This window comes from Choristoneura fumiferana, chromosome 12 (assembly GCF_025370935.1).
Source record: "Choristoneura fumiferana chromosome 12, NRCan_CFum_1, whole genome shotgun sequence".
In the NCBI taxonomy this organism is placed as follows: domain Eukaryota; kingdom Metazoa; phylum Arthropoda; class Insecta; order Lepidoptera; family Tortricidae; genus Choristoneura; species Choristoneura fumiferana.
The window spans coordinates 21,210,238-21,231,883 of record NC_133483.1 but is presented as its reverse complement, the minus strand read 5'-3'; the positions used below and the strand labels follow the sequence as shown (position 1 = coordinate 21,231,883).

The 21,646-nt window shown below is 38.9% G+C and overlaps 1 protein-coding gene across 2 annotated transcripts in view; it reads right to left on the bottom strand.

The window, feature by feature from the left end:
- Window positions 1–3,298: 3,298 nt before the first annotated feature.
- The window catches only part of vn (membrane-bound neuregulin protein vein), a 126,090-nt gene continuing 107,742 nt past the window's right edge, over window positions 3,299–21,646 (bottom strand). Inside the window, exons 2-6 of one of the 2 annotated variants that reach the window (XM_074095695.1) lie at window positions 14,222–14,390; window positions 10,925–11,070; window positions 7,969–8,065; window positions 7,447–7,505; window positions 3,299–3,793 (exon numbers count right to left, since the gene is read on the bottom strand). In XM_074095695.1, the coding sequence (XP_073951796.1) occupies window positions 3,768–3,793; window positions 7,447–7,505; window positions 7,969–8,065; window positions 10,925–11,070; window positions 14,222–14,390 (497 nt within the window). In that variant the 3' untranslated portion in view covers window positions 3,299–3,767. Of the gene's footprint in view, window positions 3,794–4,529; window positions 7,506–7,968; window positions 8,066–10,924; window positions 11,071–14,221; window positions 14,391–21,646 lie in introns of those variants that run through there. The other variant, XM_074095694.1, reaches the window with a different exon arrangement.

Below are 21,646 nucleotides of genomic sequence, written 5' to 3'. Positions count from 1 at the left end.
TATATAAATATTGAAGAAACAGCCGACCATTGGGGCAGAAAAGTTCTCTGCGACCGCGAATCTGCAAGCGCGGTATAGGTCGTCCCACGAGATAAAGCTAAAAGCCGCGGGTTCACGGTGGATGCAGGCCGCTTCCAAGAGGCTATTTGCGGTCTATGGTCTATTAATTTCTTGAACAGAGATAGTTAGTTTTCGAATAATCTCATCGCGTCGCGTTAAGTCCATTTATAGCACAAAAGAGCGGATCACGTTTTTTGCTCTGTCGTTTCCATACAATTGACAATTTTGCTCGCGATCGTGGACGTGGCTGTAAAACGAAAAGTACGAAAGTGTATAGCTACTTTTGGTGCTGACTGTACTATCTAATTAAACCAATGGCTTTTCAACATATCACACGTAAATTTACATTTTCTAGAAAGCTGAAGAAAAATCACTATCATAATCAACAATTTTAGATTTAATAGTGTTTCTAATTGGCTATTAGGTTTTATAAATCTAACTCTTTTTGGTGTAGAACATCATTTTATGTATGGTTTATTTTGTACATAACTTCAGTGAACTAATTTTACTTTTATAGCTTTTACATTTTGTACTATTTCCACTTTGATTTAATAGCCAATGTCAAGACCTTTTGTTATGTAATTTTGAATCTTATTTTATAAGGTATACAGCTTGTTTCACACGATTGGCTTTTAAATGTTAGTGAAAAATTATACATAGTATTTTAATTCGTAAGTAACATTAAAATAAATATGTACTTAGTTAAAACATATTTATTTATTTTAATTTTCCTATTTTGCTTGCCGTTAGGTTATATCAGATATTTTCAAAAAACATACTGAAATTGGGCTCATAGTGGTTTAAAAGAAAAGAAATATTAGATTGATAACCAAGGGTGGAAAGTGACCCATCTGAGATATTCTAATAGTTCGAGGGGAAATGGGTAATTTCTACTTTTCATTTCGACTGTGAGAAAAGTAAAATAGTACAAAAAATAGATTCATTAAATTTTCAGTATCAGTAAATGAATTTACTTATCCAACCTCCAACGGTACCTTTTCGACCTGGCCACTTGCCTCGGCCGAGTATAAAAAAAAATCGAGTTGGTCACGACCAAGGAGTTTATATGCCTACAAAACTGGAGGTTGAACGCGTTGAAGTTTGACCTTTATTACTATTTTATATTCCATCTCTTTCTAACCTAACTAAAGAAGAGATGGTATATGTTCGTGTTGTAATAAAGATCAAATTCCTTGTTTTAAACGGATGTTCGGCGTTCAACCTCCAGTGTTGTATATAAGCTCCTTCGTGACGTGCATCTAGATGGCCATGCCGAAACGTGAAAAAAAAATACTTTCCACCCTAGAGTTGAAAACGCAATTTTCCACCCGGCTATCTACCCATGAAAATTAAACTTTCCGAACAGGAGAGATGAAAACACTTTTGTACTTTAATAATTCATTTATTATATAACAAACTAAGCACTTACAAAATAGCAATTTAAAGTTACAATAAATAACATCTATTCAGCAAATAATACTGTACAAAAATTGTTAATACAACTTAACATTTCATCGGGCAGTATCGGAACGCATCAAAAGATGGCGCTAAGCTCAAGCGTTGAGCCAACTTACCTGGAAATGATTCTAGATGGCGTACGCAGCCAAAAAGTTTATCAATATTGTGCCCTATTCATTAATTAGAATACTTAGAATTGATGTTAAATTGGTTTGTTTAAGCCTAGCTTAGTCTTTACATCGTGCCACATCCTCTCCCAATGCTACAAAGTCATGCGGCATTCGCTACATTGCAAAAGCAGCTGTGATAGTTCAGTACATAGCACTTTCTATGATTTTTAACCTAGATATTTAAAGTAAGTATACTGTGAATTTTTATGTTGCACGATTTTAAATGGTCATTTCTTTCGCCATGAGGTATAGATTAGTTCTGATTTATTCGAGTATAATAATTATAAATAACCCTGCTGTCAAAATCGCGAGCCTTGCTTTGATGGTAAGGGTAAAACATAAAATAATATTCACCCACGCTCTTAGAATTGTCGAATCTGAACAATCTGTTATAATGACGATTCAGAATAACAGAATATTCGAGTATTAACTAGTTAAAATATTATAAGTTCACTGGTGAACTGAGATTCAGTAATTTTTTAATATTACTAAGTAGATGTCGCTACTAATTTGCCCACTCAACTGATCAGTCCGGACGATATTTTGTCACTTTTGTCATGGAATATTCTCAGTAGTAACTTTTTGAAGCTTCGAGGTCAAAATTATTACTTGCCCAAGATCGGAGAATTCTGAAAAAAATGCCACTCGCTCGTTACGTATATGTATAAATATACATATTTCGAGACTCATATTTATTTTTAATTTACCTACTGAAATTTAATCAAAACGCTTTTTAAAAACTGCGGCTTAATGGAAGCGGGTGAATCTAAGACCGATTAAACGGTTTTAAGAGAAACTATGAATGCTGCATCAGAACAGCTAACAGAAGCTGATGCGTTTATTGCCCTTCTATCTTGTTGGTTCTTTAAAAAAATATGGCTCTATCCATTGGAGGACAATTTTGCCAGTGTCTAGTAGTTTTTGCCGTTGTACGGTAAAAAATCTAGAAAACGAAATTGAGAGGTAACGGTGGATGAACGATGACAGCGCGAAATCGGAGCCCCTTCTATCTTGCTACCACCGGTTTATCTAGTGCAGGCGTTTTCAACCTTTTGGTTTTAACGGCACACTTTTAGTTCATCAAAGTTTCACCACGGCACGCCAGTAAAAAATAGCCAAGTACCTAAAGGGTTCCATACAGTATACCCATATATGTATAACAAAACGGACATCGGAGGCTTATTAATAGGGTGTGGACACCTTTTGTTTGAATCGCATACATTTCGCGGCGATCGCGGCACACCTGAAAATATACGCGGCACACGGTGTGCCGCAGCACACCGATTGAAAACCTTTGAACTAGTGTGCTTGTCACTGGGTCCTTCCTGAATTAAAAGCGTCAATGCTAGCCGTCTGTTAAAAGTCTTATAACTTTACAAAGACCAAGACACTGGCTGTATCTATAAAAGTTCGTTGGCAATCACTATACCATTATAATATCATCGAACCTTTTAAACCTTCTGAATTTATCGAAAATACAAAACCCGTAACCCCCCCCCCCCGTAAAAGTAACAAATTTGGAGTTGAAATAAAAAATACAAAAAGACTCCAAAAAACCAACCATACTTTCTGAATTTCCCAACGTGATTAAAACCAGTATGTCCTTTTTTATTGCATGTGAAAAAGAAACGCATTACGAAGCGGTTAGTATGTCTAGCTATCCTGGAATGCTGTCTTGACAATATACAATCCTTTTCGTAGTAGGGGCTGGCTGATGCATGGTATACTATATTGGATAACTTATCAATATTGTGATGAACTGTTACATGTTCAAAGCTGAAGAAAGGACTAGTTGCGAGTTAGGAAGTGGCTTTCATAACATTAGTCCACTAAGATTGTCTTGATCTCCTTTGTAATAGAAGTTAGGTGCGCCATCTATCGTTAGAATCTGGAAATACCTATGGTTACGATTGTTTAACACTAGATGGCGCTTATCGTTGAGTTTAATTTTAAATATTGGCGTCCTTCTTTTAAAATGCTAATGAATCTGGTAAACGTGGCGTTTCGCTGTGAAGAATTCTTCATAAGTATCCCGTATAGTATTCAAATCAGTTTCAGTCGTTTCGTTGTGTGGTCCATTCACCTCCACACCGGTTCGTTCATGCCTGAAGAAAAAAAAGATTGAGTGTCGTTTGTTTTTAGGCACATGCGACATATTAATTTGATTTTATACCTTGTTATCTCACAACAAATAAAAAGTTTATTACTGAGAAGAGAGAGATTGCAGCCCCATTAATGCATGCTTTATTAGTACTGCATAAAGCATTGATTAGTTTAAAGTATACACTACATTATTATATTGTTCAACACAACTTAGATCGCTTCTCAACTTATTAGTTTAGAAATAGATGTTTCAGTGAACTGTGGGTATTTTAAATGTTGATGTAAATAAAGGCCGTTTGTCCATCGCTGCTGCCAAAAGTTAGAGATAAATGACGATGCCAAACGAAGTACCGCTATTAGGGTATGTAGGGCCATAGGTATGGGTTTTCAGTGGCAAGATGGGCATATTAACTTGTTTTACTTATTTAATTTACATTTAGGTATATACGTAGGTATCAGATTTCTCGGAAGCGGTGGACTAACTGCTTTATTAATTTTATTTGACGGATAAATGTGATTCCGTCTCCGTCTATTCGAACAAAACAAACAGAGACGGCATCACATTTAATTTAATCAATGGAAAACTAATTGTATTTTTTTGTAATTTATATCTAAGTAGTGTCATACTTCATATTAAATGTAACTTTAACCTTTGTTAAATTCAACTTAACTGTCAAATTATAAAAAAACAATCTGTAAGTATTTTATATAAAAAATGGCGACATATTTAAAAGTGGCTCCACTTATAAAAAAAATCCAAATAAAAAAATATGTAGACATAAATAAGTTGGATTTTCACTAGGTGTGTAGGTACTAGATTATTTTAAGGTATCAAGTTACATTTATATACTTGTACAAAAATGAGTGCGGGGTGTTATATCAGTGCAAAAAAAACTTAATTTAGAATACATACCATTTATTGTTTTTCGAATTGTGCTCTCAGTCTATTTTAGGTCAAATACTTGCAACATTTTTTGATTAGGGGGCTAAAATAACATAGATAGTATGATACTGTGTGCCCACATAAAAAATGATACAGGTAAAGGAAAACTTAAAAGAAAAACAAAATATCTCCTCTCTGTTAATTCCAACACTCATTCTTTTATTGTGATTTTGTTTGACCAATTACATAGACTTAACCGAATAGAACGCATCTTTATATTTGTTGTGAGACAATACTTGGGTGAAAGGTGATGTGAAGTCACAAAAACCCAAACTGTCAAATGACTTTGTCTATGATTTATTTCTCACGTTTATTTTTTTAATGTGACCTCACTTAACCTTCGGCTTAATGCCCAAAAATCCTCAATCGCATAAAAATAAATAGTCCCTTTCTACTTTAATTACACATAAATAATGAACTTAATAATTAATAGAAGTACTTTATACAAAATGAAATATCAAACAATAACAAAACTATGTAAGTTCGGTCCCATATTATAATAGCGTTGAATGATTGCTTGAAATAGAGTAGAAAAAAAACCATCATAAACTCGACTATCATTCAAATTAGCAGTAAGTACTCATAAAATCATACATAATTAATAAAATTAAGTTAGGTCTACCTAGCTAGTTAAACTGTGTTTTGACTAGGTGGATTGAAATAGGACCAATAATTTGTAACGGAATATTTTCAGACCTTTATTTATTAATTTTAGAGAATCCCTTTACTTGCTATGCGAACTAAGTTATATTAAGTTTTAATAATAATAGTAACTATATTCATTTTATTTTTAAGAATACAATCCTTCAAATTTGCTTAAAATTATGCAAAAGATGCAGTTTCAATTAAAATTGTTCACACATAAAGCCACAAAGTATAATGTTCTTCAAGGCTCTTATCGGTCAGTATAAAATTCGAGCAAAAAAAAAATTGTCTATAGATTATTATAGTTATAAAATTAGAACAACTGACTGACAATCGCAAAGTTACGATTGCAATATTCGCATAGCAAATAAAGTTAGTATTTTGGTTATATTTTTTAAGTAAACCCTTATCCTATTAGATATGTACACAATTTGAAAGTCTCAGAAAATTACAGACTATCAAACCTTAATTGTTAATATTTAAAAAAAAAATACAAATAGTAATAACTATGTGTACATAATAATGTAAAATATTTACAACATCAGTGAATTAGGATATAATTTTGAACAAAGGATAAAAATGAACAAAAAAATCGTGACCTATGTTTAGTTAAATCTACACGTATAAGCGTCTAATTATTCATAAACTGCATTAAGAGTTTGTAAAAACTTAATATAACAATCTCACCGGGCCAGCCGTTCGCTAATTTAAAATATTTTAAAGCTAAAATATGAAAATAACAGCTAAATGCGGTAATTGGGCATACAACCCAAACAGGAACATCATGTTTTCTCCACAATAATGAGAGAATCAAGAGTTTCCCGAGTATTTCACCAGGTAGAAGCTAAAATTAGATGTTTACGATTTAAATAACCACGCTAACAGCTGGCCCCTTATACTTACAGCATTCAAAATGTAGGTATGTTATATTTTTAGCCATTCTCTTTCATTTCAAATGCTTTCGAAGTCACAATCAATCATTAGCAAAATGATTTACCAAAAGCGCGTCTCATTAAAAATTTAATATCCTTTTACACATTTACTTTTATAAGTAATATTCGAAATTAGAAAAATATCTACAAAAGTGCATTAGTGAACTCAAATGAGAAAATAATGTGCGTAAATGTATAAAAAATAAACTAACCATAGACGAATCGTGATTCGATTGTCAAACACTAATTTACAGTCCAACATTCGAATGCATCGAACGTAGGTACCTAACGTCTCGAGCAATTATAATAAAAACTGGAACAAGGTGGGTTATACCACAAAATTGAAAAATACTGAAGGTCCACTCAATGCTCGATCTCCTAAGTCTTTTAGCATATCGCATAAGTATTTGTCACAACACACGTCTCAAACACGTTCGTGTAAAAGTGTCAAAACAATGACAACAGTATGTTGCCAATAGCCCCCGCTAGAGGCGCTGCCAATTTGGCGGTTTTGGTAATTCAGACGTTTATTCGAACGTCTTTGAAACTTTTCGTTATGTCAAAACCTTACACTGTAGACTCGCAACTTAATAGAAAGACCACTTCAGTACTAACTCGAAGCATGAAATTTAAGCGCTCTTACAGATGTGATATGTAAGCGAAATTACATGCCGAGTACCTAATAGTTGGTAATATTAGCGAAATAGGTCTCAAAGAGCGGAAACGCATTTTCTACATTGCTATTGCAAGTGTATTGCAATGTCTCGCGGGCCGCTTATTAAAACTTTTTAGACTTTTCAGATGAATTCTTAACGAGAAGTGATTGGTTTTCAAACCCCTTTAGCCATTTTTTACTGTATAAATGCTTTACTGAATACAATTTTTCTGACGCTCGCCATCGCGATCAAAATGACAGACTTTGCATACAAAAACTGTCTGATGATTGCAATCGCGAGCGTCAGAAACGTTAAGCACTACGGCCTCAGGTAGTAGAAGTTCTAGTAAGCGGCTAGCAGATCAAGAGTTCCTCTGCCGTGACCTAGTTCAGATTGTATTGTGGTGTCGCGCCGTAACGCCAGCTAACAGTAGTAGGACGTGGAAAGCCCCAGTTTGCAACTAAAGGAATGATACATACTGCTGCTATTCGAAATATCCTTGTTCTCGCAGCGTTGGCCGTTGAAGCCCTCCGGACATCTGGAAAGGAATGTTCAAAACATAAATGAGGCAGTCGGTGGTACAACACTGAGACTACGCTAGCTGCGCGGTTGACACTGAGCGGGTGGGTGTCTATTGAAAAGTTAAGCAGCGCTATCTGCACGTGTCATGTACGACGGATTTTACCTGTAGGGCTACTACGAAACTCGAAACTCGAAGTTCGTGTCGTGCGGTCCCTCTTACACTTATACTATGTACTACGAGAGCGAGAGGGACAGTAGTTCGAGTTTCGAGTTTCGTAGTAGCCCTGCTGCACCCGCGCCCGTAGGCGTGCGCCGTTCCGTGCACCCACGCCATCTATCTAAGCTTGCTCTACCATAGATTATTTTGGTTTGCTGTAAAATGTAAGCCTTAAAAAAACATCGAGGCTTACTAAGAGCGAAATAGTATACACACAAGATATGATATTTTCGAAACTTAGTAGAGAAGATTATTTACTTACTTGCAAGCTTGCTCTTGCACAAGCTCGAAAAGGCAAGTGCCTCCGTTGAGACAGTAAGAAGACGGGTCTGGCATCGGGCACGGAGCGCCCAATGTTGCTGAAAATTTAAAAAGGGTACTATTAAAACACGTTATTCAAAACCCCATAATCGTAAATTACAAATGTAATTTCGCACATAAATTTCGAAAAAGACGGTGGTGCTAGCCCCGGTTTGAACCCACGATCCTGTGCTTGAGAGGTCTTAGGTCAAACCACTAGGCCACCACGGCTGTTTTTTTTTTTTTGTATAGGGGGCAAACGAGCAGGCGGTTCGCCTGATGGTAAGCGATTACCGTCGCCCATGGACACCTGCAACACCAGAAGAGTCACAAGTGCGTTGCCGGCCTTTAAGGTAGGAGTACGCTCTTTTCTTGAAAACTTGAAGGTCATATCGGTGTTTTCAATAATAAGATACGTAATATGCATTTGAAGCGGTGGTTGTGTAGATATTTATTGCCTCGACTGTACTAGCGATAAGTACTAACGATTGAATAATGTGGACAATTTCTGTAGCGCCCTGATTGTTTGCTCTACAAACCCATATCATAAGGAGTATCGGGCACAAGGATTTTATTAGAACTAGGTGAATCCGAAACGTTGAGCGTGCTGATACGATACCTACTAAATAATTATACTCTCGCGTGAATCTAGTAAACAAATTTTACTTTTCACGTTGCTATACTACTCCGTTTAATTTAAGGTTTGAATTAACGGTCAAATTGTAACACACGTTTCTCGGTATTTCGAACACAAATTGACTAAAAATACCTACATCATCCATCATCCCAGCCTATATAAGTCCCACTGTAGGGCACAGGCCTCCTCTCAGAATGAGAGGGCTTGGGCAGTAGTTCCCACGCGGGCCCAGTGCGGATTGGGAACTTCACACACACCATTGAATTCCTTCGCAGGTTTGAAAAAATACCTACATGTACATTTATTAGCGGTATTTATTACGCTTTTGTTTTTACTATAGAAGTTAAAGTTAAGTTTTAAATAGTTTCATTGTTTCATTTAAAACGTGCGCAAATTTTACCGTTAAGTTTCAAATGTGAAAATAAATGGAGTATATAGACATACCCAGAGCGTTGGATCTGTAATAAGGTAAATTGACTGCTCATCACAATAATGCCCAATGAAGGTTTTTCGACAGGTATCGCTAGATGGCTGTAATAAGGTAAATGTGACACTGCTCTTAAATACACAATAACTGCCCAATACGAAGGTTTTTCAAGACAATGGCGACCAGTATCGCTAGATGGCAGTTAGTATAATTCTATCACGCTTGTGATTGGTTATATGTCTAAATGAGCCAATCGCAAGCAAGACTGAAACGTCAAACGTACCTCACGATGCTAACGCCATCTAGCGATATTTCGCCTGTCGAAAAACCCTTATTAATGACACCCTGCTGTCATCTGTTTTTAAACCCGTAACTAAAAAAAGGGGTGTTATAAGTTTGACGCCAATGTCTGTCAGTCTGTGGCCTACGATGCCTCTCAAATGGATGGACCTGCTGGTCTACTGGTGCTTTGTTTTTACGTTAAAGCGAGTTTCCTTGCGGTGCTTCTTAGCTATGTTTCATAGGAATCGGTTCAGCCATTATCGAGATGCTCTTTGAAATGACAATATCGCGGGTTTTTAATTTTTCTAAGTTGGTTAGATTATGTGTAACCTAGTATTCGACGTTGCAAAAGGTGAAAATCGCCCACAACAACTTTAGTGCAATATAAGCGGGCATAAATAACAATGGTAAGATCCAATAAATACTCCCGAAATCAACTATCAAAGCGGTATAATAAAAAAATATAACTTCTTTCATTTTCATTCAAGGCACCGCAATATGGTAAGATCCGAAAAATACTCCCGAAATCAACTGTCAAAGCGGTACAATAGAACAATGACGAAACAAGCCTTCTCTCATTTTCAAGAAACCTCATTATATTCAATAACTGATCATTCCACTAGCCTTCATAAAGGCATTGTAAGCATATTCACGGAACTCTCCCAAGCTTCGCAGTATCGGCGTAAACAATGCATGCATCGAAGGCCTAGATCACTTTACATGGCATAAACGGTATAACGCTTCCTCAATCCAAGTCTAGACTTGATAATTAGCAACATTGAACTTTTAAGTGATCGACGTGTGCTAAGCGTAGTCAGGGCCGGATTAACCATCAGGCAGAGAGAATAGGCAACTGCCTAGGGGGCCCGCTGCGGCTCCCCCCCTCCCCGCGCACTACAGAAATTGAAAATGTTTCATAAAGTAAACATTCTATTGTAAAATAGGCATTCTTTCGACGCATGCTGTCAGTTAATTTGATTGAACTTGAAAAGAGCTGATGATGTTCCAATGGCTGAAAAGAGGCCCCGAGGATTTGCATTGCCTTAGAGCCCCGACATGGTAAACCGGCCCTGAGCGTAGTGACCAGATTCCAAGGTTTAGGACAAAACATTCATCATCTTTCGCTTTTCCAGTCACCAAATCCTACTCCAAATCCTTCTCCATGCACGCTATGAGTTATTATGGTTAATAATTTTAAAATTTGGGAATATCATCTTTTGTTTGTAGTTCATGTCGAATCTTATTTCTGATATCCTGTCAAACGTTCAAAGATTACTAGAAGAGATCCCTTGAAAGGATAAGTTTGCCTTTGTACATCTCATTCTCTTGTTATCTGTTCATTTGAAGAGTTACACAATATAATACATTTCACTTTCAAGTCGTCGATTACAAAGCACCCGTGAATAAAGCTTGTTGACCGAAAAGGAGATGGCGGGATGATTTTGACGTGTATGTAAGGGATTGGCCTGACATTGCGCTGGACGTGGAGGTGTGGAGATCTAGAGAAGAGGCCTTTGCCCAACAGTGGGACTCTATTATTATTACAGGCTAGTTAAAAAACTTGTTACTTACTGCTATCCGTCGCCGCTGGGACAGGCAGCATCACACTGACGTTAGCGGCAGCGACCGCCGGGGGGCCGACCGCGCCCTGCGCCCTGCATTCGTACGAGGCTGTGTCCTCCCGCCGCGCATGCCTTATCACTAGCACTGAGCGCCTCCTGGAATGTAAGTATTTCAGTAAATTGATGCCCGACTCTCAGGACTCAGGACTGGTGATGATGCGCCGTCTGGGTCGAGCGACGCGAGCGCAACAGACACGAGTCCAAGAGGCGCGTCCGCGCCTGGGCCGGGAGCCGCCTCGGCGGCGGAGGCAGCGCCAATGCCCGTTAGTCGTTTTGGCCGTCCGATCAGGCCGGTTAGATATTACCCGGAACCTGAGTTCTAGTAGTAGTAAATATGTGTAGTAGTAATAGTACATTATTTGTTATCTCCTAGTTTATAATGAGAATATACGCTGACTGTAGTGTGTTAACTAAGTAAGTGCTTGATTATGTGTAGTTATAATTGTATTCAGTATAGTTAAGGGATGTGGGGCTTAATAAGTGTAAGGGTGTGACATATCGAGGGTAGCACTAAACTCGTAGCTGTCATTTAAGATGACTTGTCATTGACCTTTCTTCTTCGATTATACGTTGCCCTAAACAGCTGTGTTTTTAATAACGGTAATCCTGATAGTCATCCTGCGGTGGCCTTGGACGAAGATATTTCACATTGGCTCTCGAGCAGAGAATCGTGAGTTCAAACCCCGGTGACCTCTGTGTTTTTCGAAACTCATGTGCGAAATTACAATTGAAATTTAACACGAGCTTTACGGTGAAGGAAACTCTCACTATCTCACTTCTCACTAATATCATAAATGCGAAAGTTTGTAAGTCTTTTTGTTTGTTTGTTACTTCATCACGTCCAACCCACTACACCGATTCAGATGAAATTCGGTATACAGATAGTGTTTGTCTATGCAATTGCATAGCTACCACGGGATAGCGATAAACAAATTCTGTGCGGACAGAGTCGCGGGTAACGGCTAGTTCTAATATATAATCCGTAGGACGTTCATTGTTGGATCCCCCCATAGTCTCCCCCATAGTCTAGAAATCAGAAGTTGCTTGGGTTGGAAGCTGCCTGCATGTATCCATATCCACCGTGAACCAGCTGCTTTAATCAGTTTGTCCGTCCATCTCGTTGATGATGGATTTATACGTTACTAGCTTTTGCCCGCGGCTCCACCCGCGTGGTATTCGGATATCGCGCGCTGTTCCCTAGGAAACTGTGCATTTTTCCGGGATAAAAAGTAGCCTATGTCACTCTCGGACCCATAAACTATCTCTATGCCAAAAATCACGCCGATCTGTCACTCCGTTACGGCGTGAAAGACGGACAAACACACAAACATACAAACACACTTTCGCATTTATAATATTAGTATTAATATGGATTATTTTAGTTAATTTGGCCACGGTCAAAATTGTGGATTTTATAGCACGCACGTTATATTTGGAGTCAAGATTTTTATTTATTCAACGCGCAAGAAACATTAAATTTTGATATCTAAAAGATTTTCCCCCTGTTTCACCATCCATTGATTAAATTTATGTGACGGATAAATGCGATGCCGTCTCTGTTTGTTTTGTTCGAATAGAAGGAGACGGCATCACATTTATCCGTCAATTTAAATTAATCAATGGGTGGTGAAACAGCCTTTTAATCCATCAAAATTATTCCTGGATTCGAGTTAAAAGCAGAGATTATAAAGGTCATTGACAATTCGCTATAGCTGCTCTACGCCCGAACAGACTCACAGTACTGGAAGCTCAGCTTCCGAAGCTGCGCTAAACTAAACAGTGTTAACTGCACTCTAAACAGGTCAGGCACTAATTTCGTATGCTTTACGACTAATGCCGGACAAACTGCAAAAATATAACGCCATTAAACGACCCGTGAAATTGCTCTACGCATCAAGCACTAACAATTGCTCATTGCACCACCCCACGCCATCAAATCATCAGCTCTTAAACTGTTTCAGTTAAGGAGCGCTTTTGCTTGGTAGGACGGCATTTGTGTACCCGTCAGTTCGGTCATTGACAGCTTGCATTTGTGATTAAGATGCAGTCACATACCTAAGCTACTTATGATTATGAGCATTCCTGATGCGTGCCCCATATGACTGCTAAAGAAGTTCGCCGTCAATGACGCTTTGTTTGCGTTTGTTTGAGCGTTGAATCAAGATCAACATAGTCAATGTTATTTGCCACGTGGAAAATAACTGTCGAAGAACGGCTACGAAGTAACTAGTTAGTTGATACAAATTGAGGATACTTACTCTATTTTTAAATTGGGTGAATGGTTAAAAATAACTGTCTTGAGCGATTGACAGGGAAACCCCCACGCTTCCTAGTATTAATCGGTATTGACGTATTTTATTACGCAGTCGACTCTACCAGCTGTTGTATAAATAAATTGTACTTGCAAAAGCTGTAACTGCTGAGCTCTGGAATATAAAAAACAAGTTGGATTGGCATACGCCTTGATTATTGGTATGCGTCGCCAAAACGAGGTTATCGATGGTCCGAAGCGCTACCATTAATAACGTCTCTCTGTGTCCCATAGAATAACTTCTTCTCTGTCCTGTTGATCTTATATTAACCTTATGTTAAAAAAATAAGCTTTAACTTTGAGTTACGAAGACAGTTCTATATATTTTGAGACTACTTAACGCTTTTTACAACAGCCCTTAACCCTTTTTTAACCCCAACGCAAACATTGTCTGTGACATCGTAGCTCTGAAACGCACGGTTGTTTTACGAGAAATCGAGTTTCTTTGCGGTAGTTCTTAGATAAGATTGATAAAAATCGGTTCAGTCTATTCTGAGACATTGAACTTTGAAATAACAAAGTCGGGGATTATCAACTTTTCTAAGACGAGAAAACGAGATTTTGCTCACTGATTTCTCATAGCAAAACCTGCCTGTTTGAGGTGCTGAGCCCATGATTCAATTTGTTCGACTGTATTTGTGGTTTGGAAAATGCACCTTAATGCATCCATCCCTGTTCGGAGAAACAAAAGGTATGTGGGGCTCGGGTACACCCACTAAAAACCACACGAGTTCCTTCGTTGACATTATGGGAGACACTTCTGTTAACTCCTCGTTATGTAACTCAGGCTACGTACGCACTATGCGGATAGCCACGCGGTTTTAGCGTGCCGTCCCTCTTCAAACTATCGCTTGAGAAAGAGACCGCGCTCAAATCGCACGTTTAGCTGCATACTGCGTACGTAGCTTAACACTGGCCTCGGTAATCACGCCTTACCTAAAATTCTGCACCCGGAACCTCCTAAGCGCGATGTCGGCGACAGGCCGGCCATCTTTGTACCACGCGATTCGCGGTGGCGGGCGTGCGCTCGCGCGGCACTCGAGCCGCACGCGGCTGCCGCGCGTCGTGCGCACGGACTGCATTGGTTCCACGCGGGCTGGACTGCCTGTAAAGAAAAAGTAGATTAGTATGGCTAATGTAATAAACAGCCAGAAGTCTAAGATTTTTTTGCGTGAGCCACTATGCCACTATTGGCGTATAAAAGTGATCAAAACTTTCGGGAAGGTTGGGAGCCAGGTGTATAAAAAAATTAGTTGGAACCTCGTCTGGCGCTCCCGAAAATCTTTAAAGCAAACATACCTACCCACTGCTGATAAAAAAACTTAGGAATTTAGTCCCCAGCTCACTTCACTTGCAGGAGGTTGGTGGATAAATAAGTGTGCAAGGAAGGGGGCAGTAGGAGCATGTACATTTTACTCCTCACGCTCCTGTAGATGACACTCGCAAATAAATGAATGAGCTCTTAGTACTACCTAGCAACCAAGATTGCATAACAAAACGTTCATTTTGGGATCATATTTTAATGGGTTAGGTTTATATTGAATTGCCTCATCGTCTCTTAATTTATTATTCATTAAGCAAAATGGTTTTTATTTCGAAGTTAATATACTATCATTGTTATTAGTAAAGGTTCTTCATTTTTTAAACGACGAAGCACAAACATCCGTAAATTATCTAACTAGGTAGGGGTAACACCTTATCCTGCTGTCATATCTTAACAGGCTAAACTCTTGATCTCGCTAAGTAGCTGTTCATTCTGATACATCTAATCATCATAGTTAAAGTTTATTTCATCACTTAACAAATCGCCATTTCCATTTTCCTCAGCAGTTGCATTGCTAACACGCGTTTCACTTCAAGCACTCAAAAACGCGTCGCCGCCGCAGCCGCAGCTAAATATAGGCCGCTCGCTGTCTTTAGGCCGATGGCCCTATTATTTCGACTGACGAGTTACATATGTAACATCCGAAATAACCTGTATTATCTAAGGGTATCGTAGTATTCAGCGATGTCGTGTCTCTATCACAACACATTCGAACGAAAGGGAGAGACACTGAACTTGCCACGTTACCACGCGTTTGGACAGACGCCGGCACAAAAAAATTGGCTTGCTTTCAGGAAAAGTGAATGTAAATCATTTACTATCTCCTTAAGATATGTCATGCTAATGTCTGTGAAATGGATTGGGTGGGACTTTAGTATATTTGTGGATACAGCCGAAGTGTTTTTGAAGATTTTGAACAGATTGACGTTATGCTTATTGGCAATGTGTATTGTTGATTCAATTTGGAACGACATGTATTTTGCAAAGATTATTAATGATATCGTCGTCTACAAAAATATAAAAGAAATGCCGTGCCTGATTTTAGGATGATAGCACATCTCTTTCCATGGGTGTTGTAAAAGGTATTTAAGGAACTGCTGTGAGATTGCACAGCAGAATGCAAGAGAAACCTTCGCGCAATATTCCCAAGAAACAAGATAAAGTTTCAGAATTAAAATAGTGATCCTCACCCGACAAGAGATAATTATCAGACAGGGAAAAATAATACAGCGTTGTGCGAAAGATCAATGCACCCATTTTAAAAGTAGTCAACGCATAACTATCGTAGTATATATCTATTATATCGGTCAAGGGAATAGTAAAATATATTTTCAACTTCTAGTTCAGCGTGCTTTACAATAGCGAAAGTGTTATGAATTAGGATGTTGTATTTGTAACAGTTTGAAAACATACTATTATATGAAACCATAATGATTACTTTAGTCTAATCAAGTTTCATAACTAAGACAGGGTCCTTAACGTGCCTATTTTCAAAAAATAGCTTGATTTGTCATTATCATCGCTAACAGAAAGACTCTCTGCTGGATATAGGCTTCTAATGCCACAATGATAGTCCTGCTACCACTAGGTCATTAATCCACCTAGTGGAGGGCACTACGTCTTCCGGTAGGTGATATTGTCACCCAAGAATACATTTGGCCCTTGCGACATGTTTTTATACTTGTTTTGTGCCTAATATTCACCAAGCCATTATTTTGACACCGGTCCACACATAGAAGTAGGAGTAGTCCACGCAGTAGAAGCGCTGTTAGTTGACAGATGCGCAAACGTATCCCCTCCACTAGCCACTCAGAGCTCTTTTTACATGCGTTGACTTAGTCTTGTACCTGCCAAGAGAAAATAATCGCCGCGCCACTGCGTGAATGTGACCTGGTGGACGGCGGTAATACAAAGTGTTAAGTTACAACCTTCAGAAACTTCACAAGAAATTGTTCGCAAGTAAAACTTAATATATCAATGAAAAAGTCTTGCGTGCGTGTAGCGTAACCATGACACTCTAATAACCTTAAAAACGGAACTAGACATCACACAACATTCCCAACTATTCAATGAATGAACATTTGCCAAACCGGGCCCACGCCAGACTCGGTATAACGACCTTATTGGGTGAATGGAGGCGTGATTGATGGGGGATGAACGACTTCGTAAGTGTCTGACCTTCCATGACGTTCAAGCTATGACGTCAGCATCCCCATTATTGGGGTTCCATTCACCGACCGGCGTTTGTCATACTCGTATGGTGGTCAAATGCATCTTCAAAAACTTTTTATTTGGAAAACTTGGTGATCTTGACGACCGTATAGACTAGAGGTAAAAGAACCTGGCTGCGAAGCTAGAGTTTTCAGGTTCTACCCCCGGTCGTGGTCGATATTTTTCATTAAAAGCGATTCAGCCGTTTTTGCGATATTGCACTTTGAAATAACAATTTCGGTGAATGTTGATTAGGTTACAAATAACCGTTATTTCCACTGGTAGGGATGTAATGGATCCCATTTCCATCTATCCCCATCCCCAGGTAGGGAAAGAAAACGTACTACCCATGAAAACAACCTGGCAGGGACATATTTTTTTCCACCTATCCCCACTGGTAGGGATAGGTGGAAGAATCCAAGTGCAGGTGGCCTGGTAGGGATAGGTGGAACAGGGGATTAGCATCTCGTGACTACCTGTCCTCGCTGTGCTTCACCATGTTAATCAATGTATTCGTCAGGCTATTAAAAATAGTCGTCGGGTCGCATCCTCGACGGAAGCCGAATGGGAGCACCGCAGGTGAACCGCTGGCGAATCGCCAACTGACTCAGATGGACGACACGACGGCGATACGATCACTCAATGACATGGTCCTTAGCGAATCAAACGCATCGTACGAATTTTCTGTACATCCGATGCTAAAGCATCTAAATGCTTCCGTGGGAAACGTCAAGAAACATCACAACTGTTGGCGGTTAGCGAATTCACTGTTCACACGGTCGATTGACATCACACGAAAGCCCATGATCATGAATATATATCTTTATTGTCACATCTTAACTTATTCACACATTTTAGAAAGAAGAGAGAAGAGAGAGAATTTTTGAAAATATTTTTCCACCAGTTGGCGCCTCAGCGCGAGCCAGTAGGAGTAGGAGTGGACTTTGTAGTCATTTAGCTAAATGCTATCTATTGGGCTACCATCTTTTGTGCGGTTTCGTGCCGTGGTATCAACTCCAAACTGGCAGAAAATTATTTTCATTGTTTTTTTAGTCGGTAAAAATTTCCTTTTTATGTACACAAGCTAAGTTAAAATACCTAGCTTAACTGCTCGTATTATTTAGGATAACTCTAAAACTACTGGTCACATTTCAATCAAATTTAAATGAGACCATATGAGAAGCCTGATGCTTCCTTTCCTGATTTGGTCCTTTCAAACAAAAAATAATCATCAAAGTCGGTTCACCTAACTAGAAGTCGTTCTTACGCAACATTCGCAAAAATACAGTCGAATGAAAATCTGCTCCTTTTACTGACGTCGGTTAAAAAGTCAGGCAATGCAATGCCCCTGACTTTTCTGCGAAAAAAATCGTCAGTGGGTTGGAGTTAAAAGATACGTTGTTTTCTGGAAGAAAACTTAGGTTCATTAATCCTAAGTTGTAGAAAAACCAATTTCCTGTTGAATTTTGGCGACGTCTCTGGTCTACGTAGGTAATTTTCATTCATTTGAACAAATAGTCTAGAAAGTCTAGACACAACATGTCAAGCTGCCAATGCCTAAAGCGATGTGTCGTTATTTTGGCATAGAGAATCTAACATGAAAACGGTGAATGCTAATGCTGCCATACTGAAGCCATGCAGACCTTTCAAGGGTTGAGTAGTTGATATTGACAAATAAAAAATACGAGTGCAGAATTAGAAATCATGTAGAATTCCTGATTTAACAAAATTAAGACTCGCGGGACAGTTTTAAGTAAAAAAAATGTCTATGACTGCTACTAAAACCGTTGGCAGTGTGCTGGCTGGTAGATGAATAGCGCCTGCAAAATTCGAATTTCGAATCAGTTACCTACCTATTTGAAATCTGGTCCCTATACTACTAAGTGCAAAACTCGAACTTCGTATGTTGCCGTCCCGCTGACGCTTATTATTTAATACGAGTGACAAGGACGGTACGAATAACTTCGAATTTCGAAGTAGCCCCCCTATGCTATCACTTGCGTTGAGATAAATCGTCAGGTGTAACGTTGCTATGATCTTTTGATTGACGACAGTTCGTTAGCCTGCTTGGCGACTGGCTCAATTTATCGCACGCACTATTACGTTAATGTTAAACTTTAGGTGGTTTATTATTTATAAGTCGTAGGTTCAGGCGAAAGGAGACTGACAAGGTTTAGAGCAAATGCTGCCTAGAAATGAAAATATTTGTAATGAGTTTCAATGCGTTAATTTTCTATAAAAAAAAATGTCGTTTAAAAATCGTCGAATGCCAGGTACCTAACCTGAATTAACTAAATAAGAATTGGTACTCAACTGTTTAGTTAAAAAAAATGTTGATAGGTAGAAAAGGTCCCACTCTGGTACGCGATTCAGTTTCTTCAACTGTAGTACAGTCAGCGTCATATAGTACGTAGCAGTCAAGATCACCAAATATTTGGAAACATACAAAATAGTCATTACCAGTGACTCAGTCAAAGCGGTCAAATTGTTCGAGACATCCATCGTGTACAAATATACCGGAGCACGCCCGTCGTCAAATACTTTATACATTCAAGCCGACATTAGTACCGTAGCAGCCAAAGTATCCAAAAGTATGGGACACCACAGAAAAATTGATTTATTATATACCGTATAAGGTCCAATTATCTAGTTAGCTAGTCATCTTTAATACAACTTGAACGGTGTTCTATTTTCAGTCTCTTGGTGCAAAATGCACATGTCATTACCTTTTTAATTAAATAAAAAACTCTTTATATTGTAATTATACTGGCCAATTCAAGCCATATTTAAAAGGAATCCGTTAATCCGAAATTCTGACAATGTAAATAAAAATGAGAAAAAAAGGCGTCAGGCTTCAAATGAAGAGACGGAACGATCACTGACAAGTTGGTACTCTTTTCGGTGATTGTCAAAAACGAAAAGTCGAATCTTATTACGTGTTACCTAATGTTATTTCGCACTCAACTCGAGATTAAACCTTAAACCTTTTAAATAAGCTCAGTTTTCTAGTGTGTCCCATACTTTTGGACATTATGGCTGCTACGCTACCAGTGGTGATGTGCGTGCTCCGATTTATTTGTACACGATGGATGTCCTGAGCAATTTGATCGCTTGATTGGTCAATGTTAATGACTATTTGGATGTTTCCAAGTATTGGTGATCTTAACTGCTACGCACTATATGACGCTGACTGTACACATGTTTTTTAATTTAATTTAGAGCCAAGAACTTCAGCGTAACTTGAAGAGGCTTTACAAAGTGCCGCTACTCGATACTAGAGGGCGCTAAGGGTCTTAACATACACTTGCCAAAGTTAGGCTACTTGTTATTTCGGACCTCCAGCTATATTATTTGCAAAAAAAAGCGTTCCAAAAGTTAATATATTTCTGGTATTTATATATAAATAAAGTTTTGAACGAAAACATAATTATTGGTCTTCTGTGTGTAGTTTTTGTGAATTGTGTGTGACATATTGATTTATGTGTAAGTTGTAGACGGGTTTCTGCATTAAATCACACATGTGTCGCACAGTCGCAGCCGTCTGAAACGTTACTCAAAGAGGGTTTATCTGAGTCAGGCTAGTTGGCGCTAGCATCGCAAGGTCCTTGACATTTGTGTCACGTTTTTAACTGATTCATCCCAGCCTATATACGTCCCACTGCTGGGCGCAGGCCTCCTCTCAGAACAAGAGGCTTGGCCATAGTTCCCACGCGGGCCCAGTGCGGATTGGGAACTTCACACGCACCATTGAATTTCTTCGCAGGTTTGTGCAGGTTTCCTCACGATGTTTTCCTTCACCGCAAAGCTCGTGGTAAATTTCAAATGTAATGTATGTAATTTGTTTTAACTGATTAATCCGTATAATATTATAAATGCGAAAGTGTGTGTGTTTGTATGTTTGTCCAGCTTTCGATCACGTCGAAATGGAGTGACGGATCGACGTGATTTTTGGCATAGAGATAGTTTATGGGCCAGAGAGTGACATGGGCTAATTTTTATTCCGAAAAAATGCACCGTTCCCAAGGGAACGGCGCGCAATAACCGAATTCCACGCTGGCAAAGCCGCGGTCAAAAGCTAGTTAACTATAAACTAACCCATACTAACGCCATCTAGCATATTCGCCTGTCAAAAAACCCTTATTATTTAAAAAGTATCCGCTGCTTTTGACGCTGACTGTACAAGGGAGGCGTTGCGATATAAATATCCGCCGTGGTAATTAAAGTGGACAGACAGACGGTTCAGAATTAACCACTTATTTTTACTCCGTCACAATAGATGCAGTCCCTAGCGCCCTTGCCGACTGTTTTGTTGAACAATTTTAGAAGTATTTATTTAATGAACTAAAATAATTTCCTTGCTCACCCGCGACCTTACGATAGCTAAGCTTATGCAAAATATGCGCGTTCAAGCAGTTCCTCCACCTCCACACTGTAAGAACCACACAAATCACACAAACCCATCTATCACCACCACACACTACCATGACGCGTTCGAATCAACCAGAGCTCATCTTCAGAGTGACACAACCGTACACCATGCTACTAGTTGTTTGTTGTCTAACAACTGGTAGCATGGTGTACGGTTGTGTCACTCTGAAGATGAGCTCTGGTTGAGTTCGAAACGCGTCAGTGTAGTGTGGTGGTGGTGATAGATGGGTTTGTGTGATTTGTGTGTGTTCTTACAGTGTGGAGGTGGAGGAACTGCTTGAACGCGCATATTTTGCATAAGCTTAGCTATCGTAAGGTCGCGGGTGAGCAAGGAAATTATATTAGTTCATTGATATGGACCACCGCAAAGTAACGCCTGATTCAATAAAGTATTTATT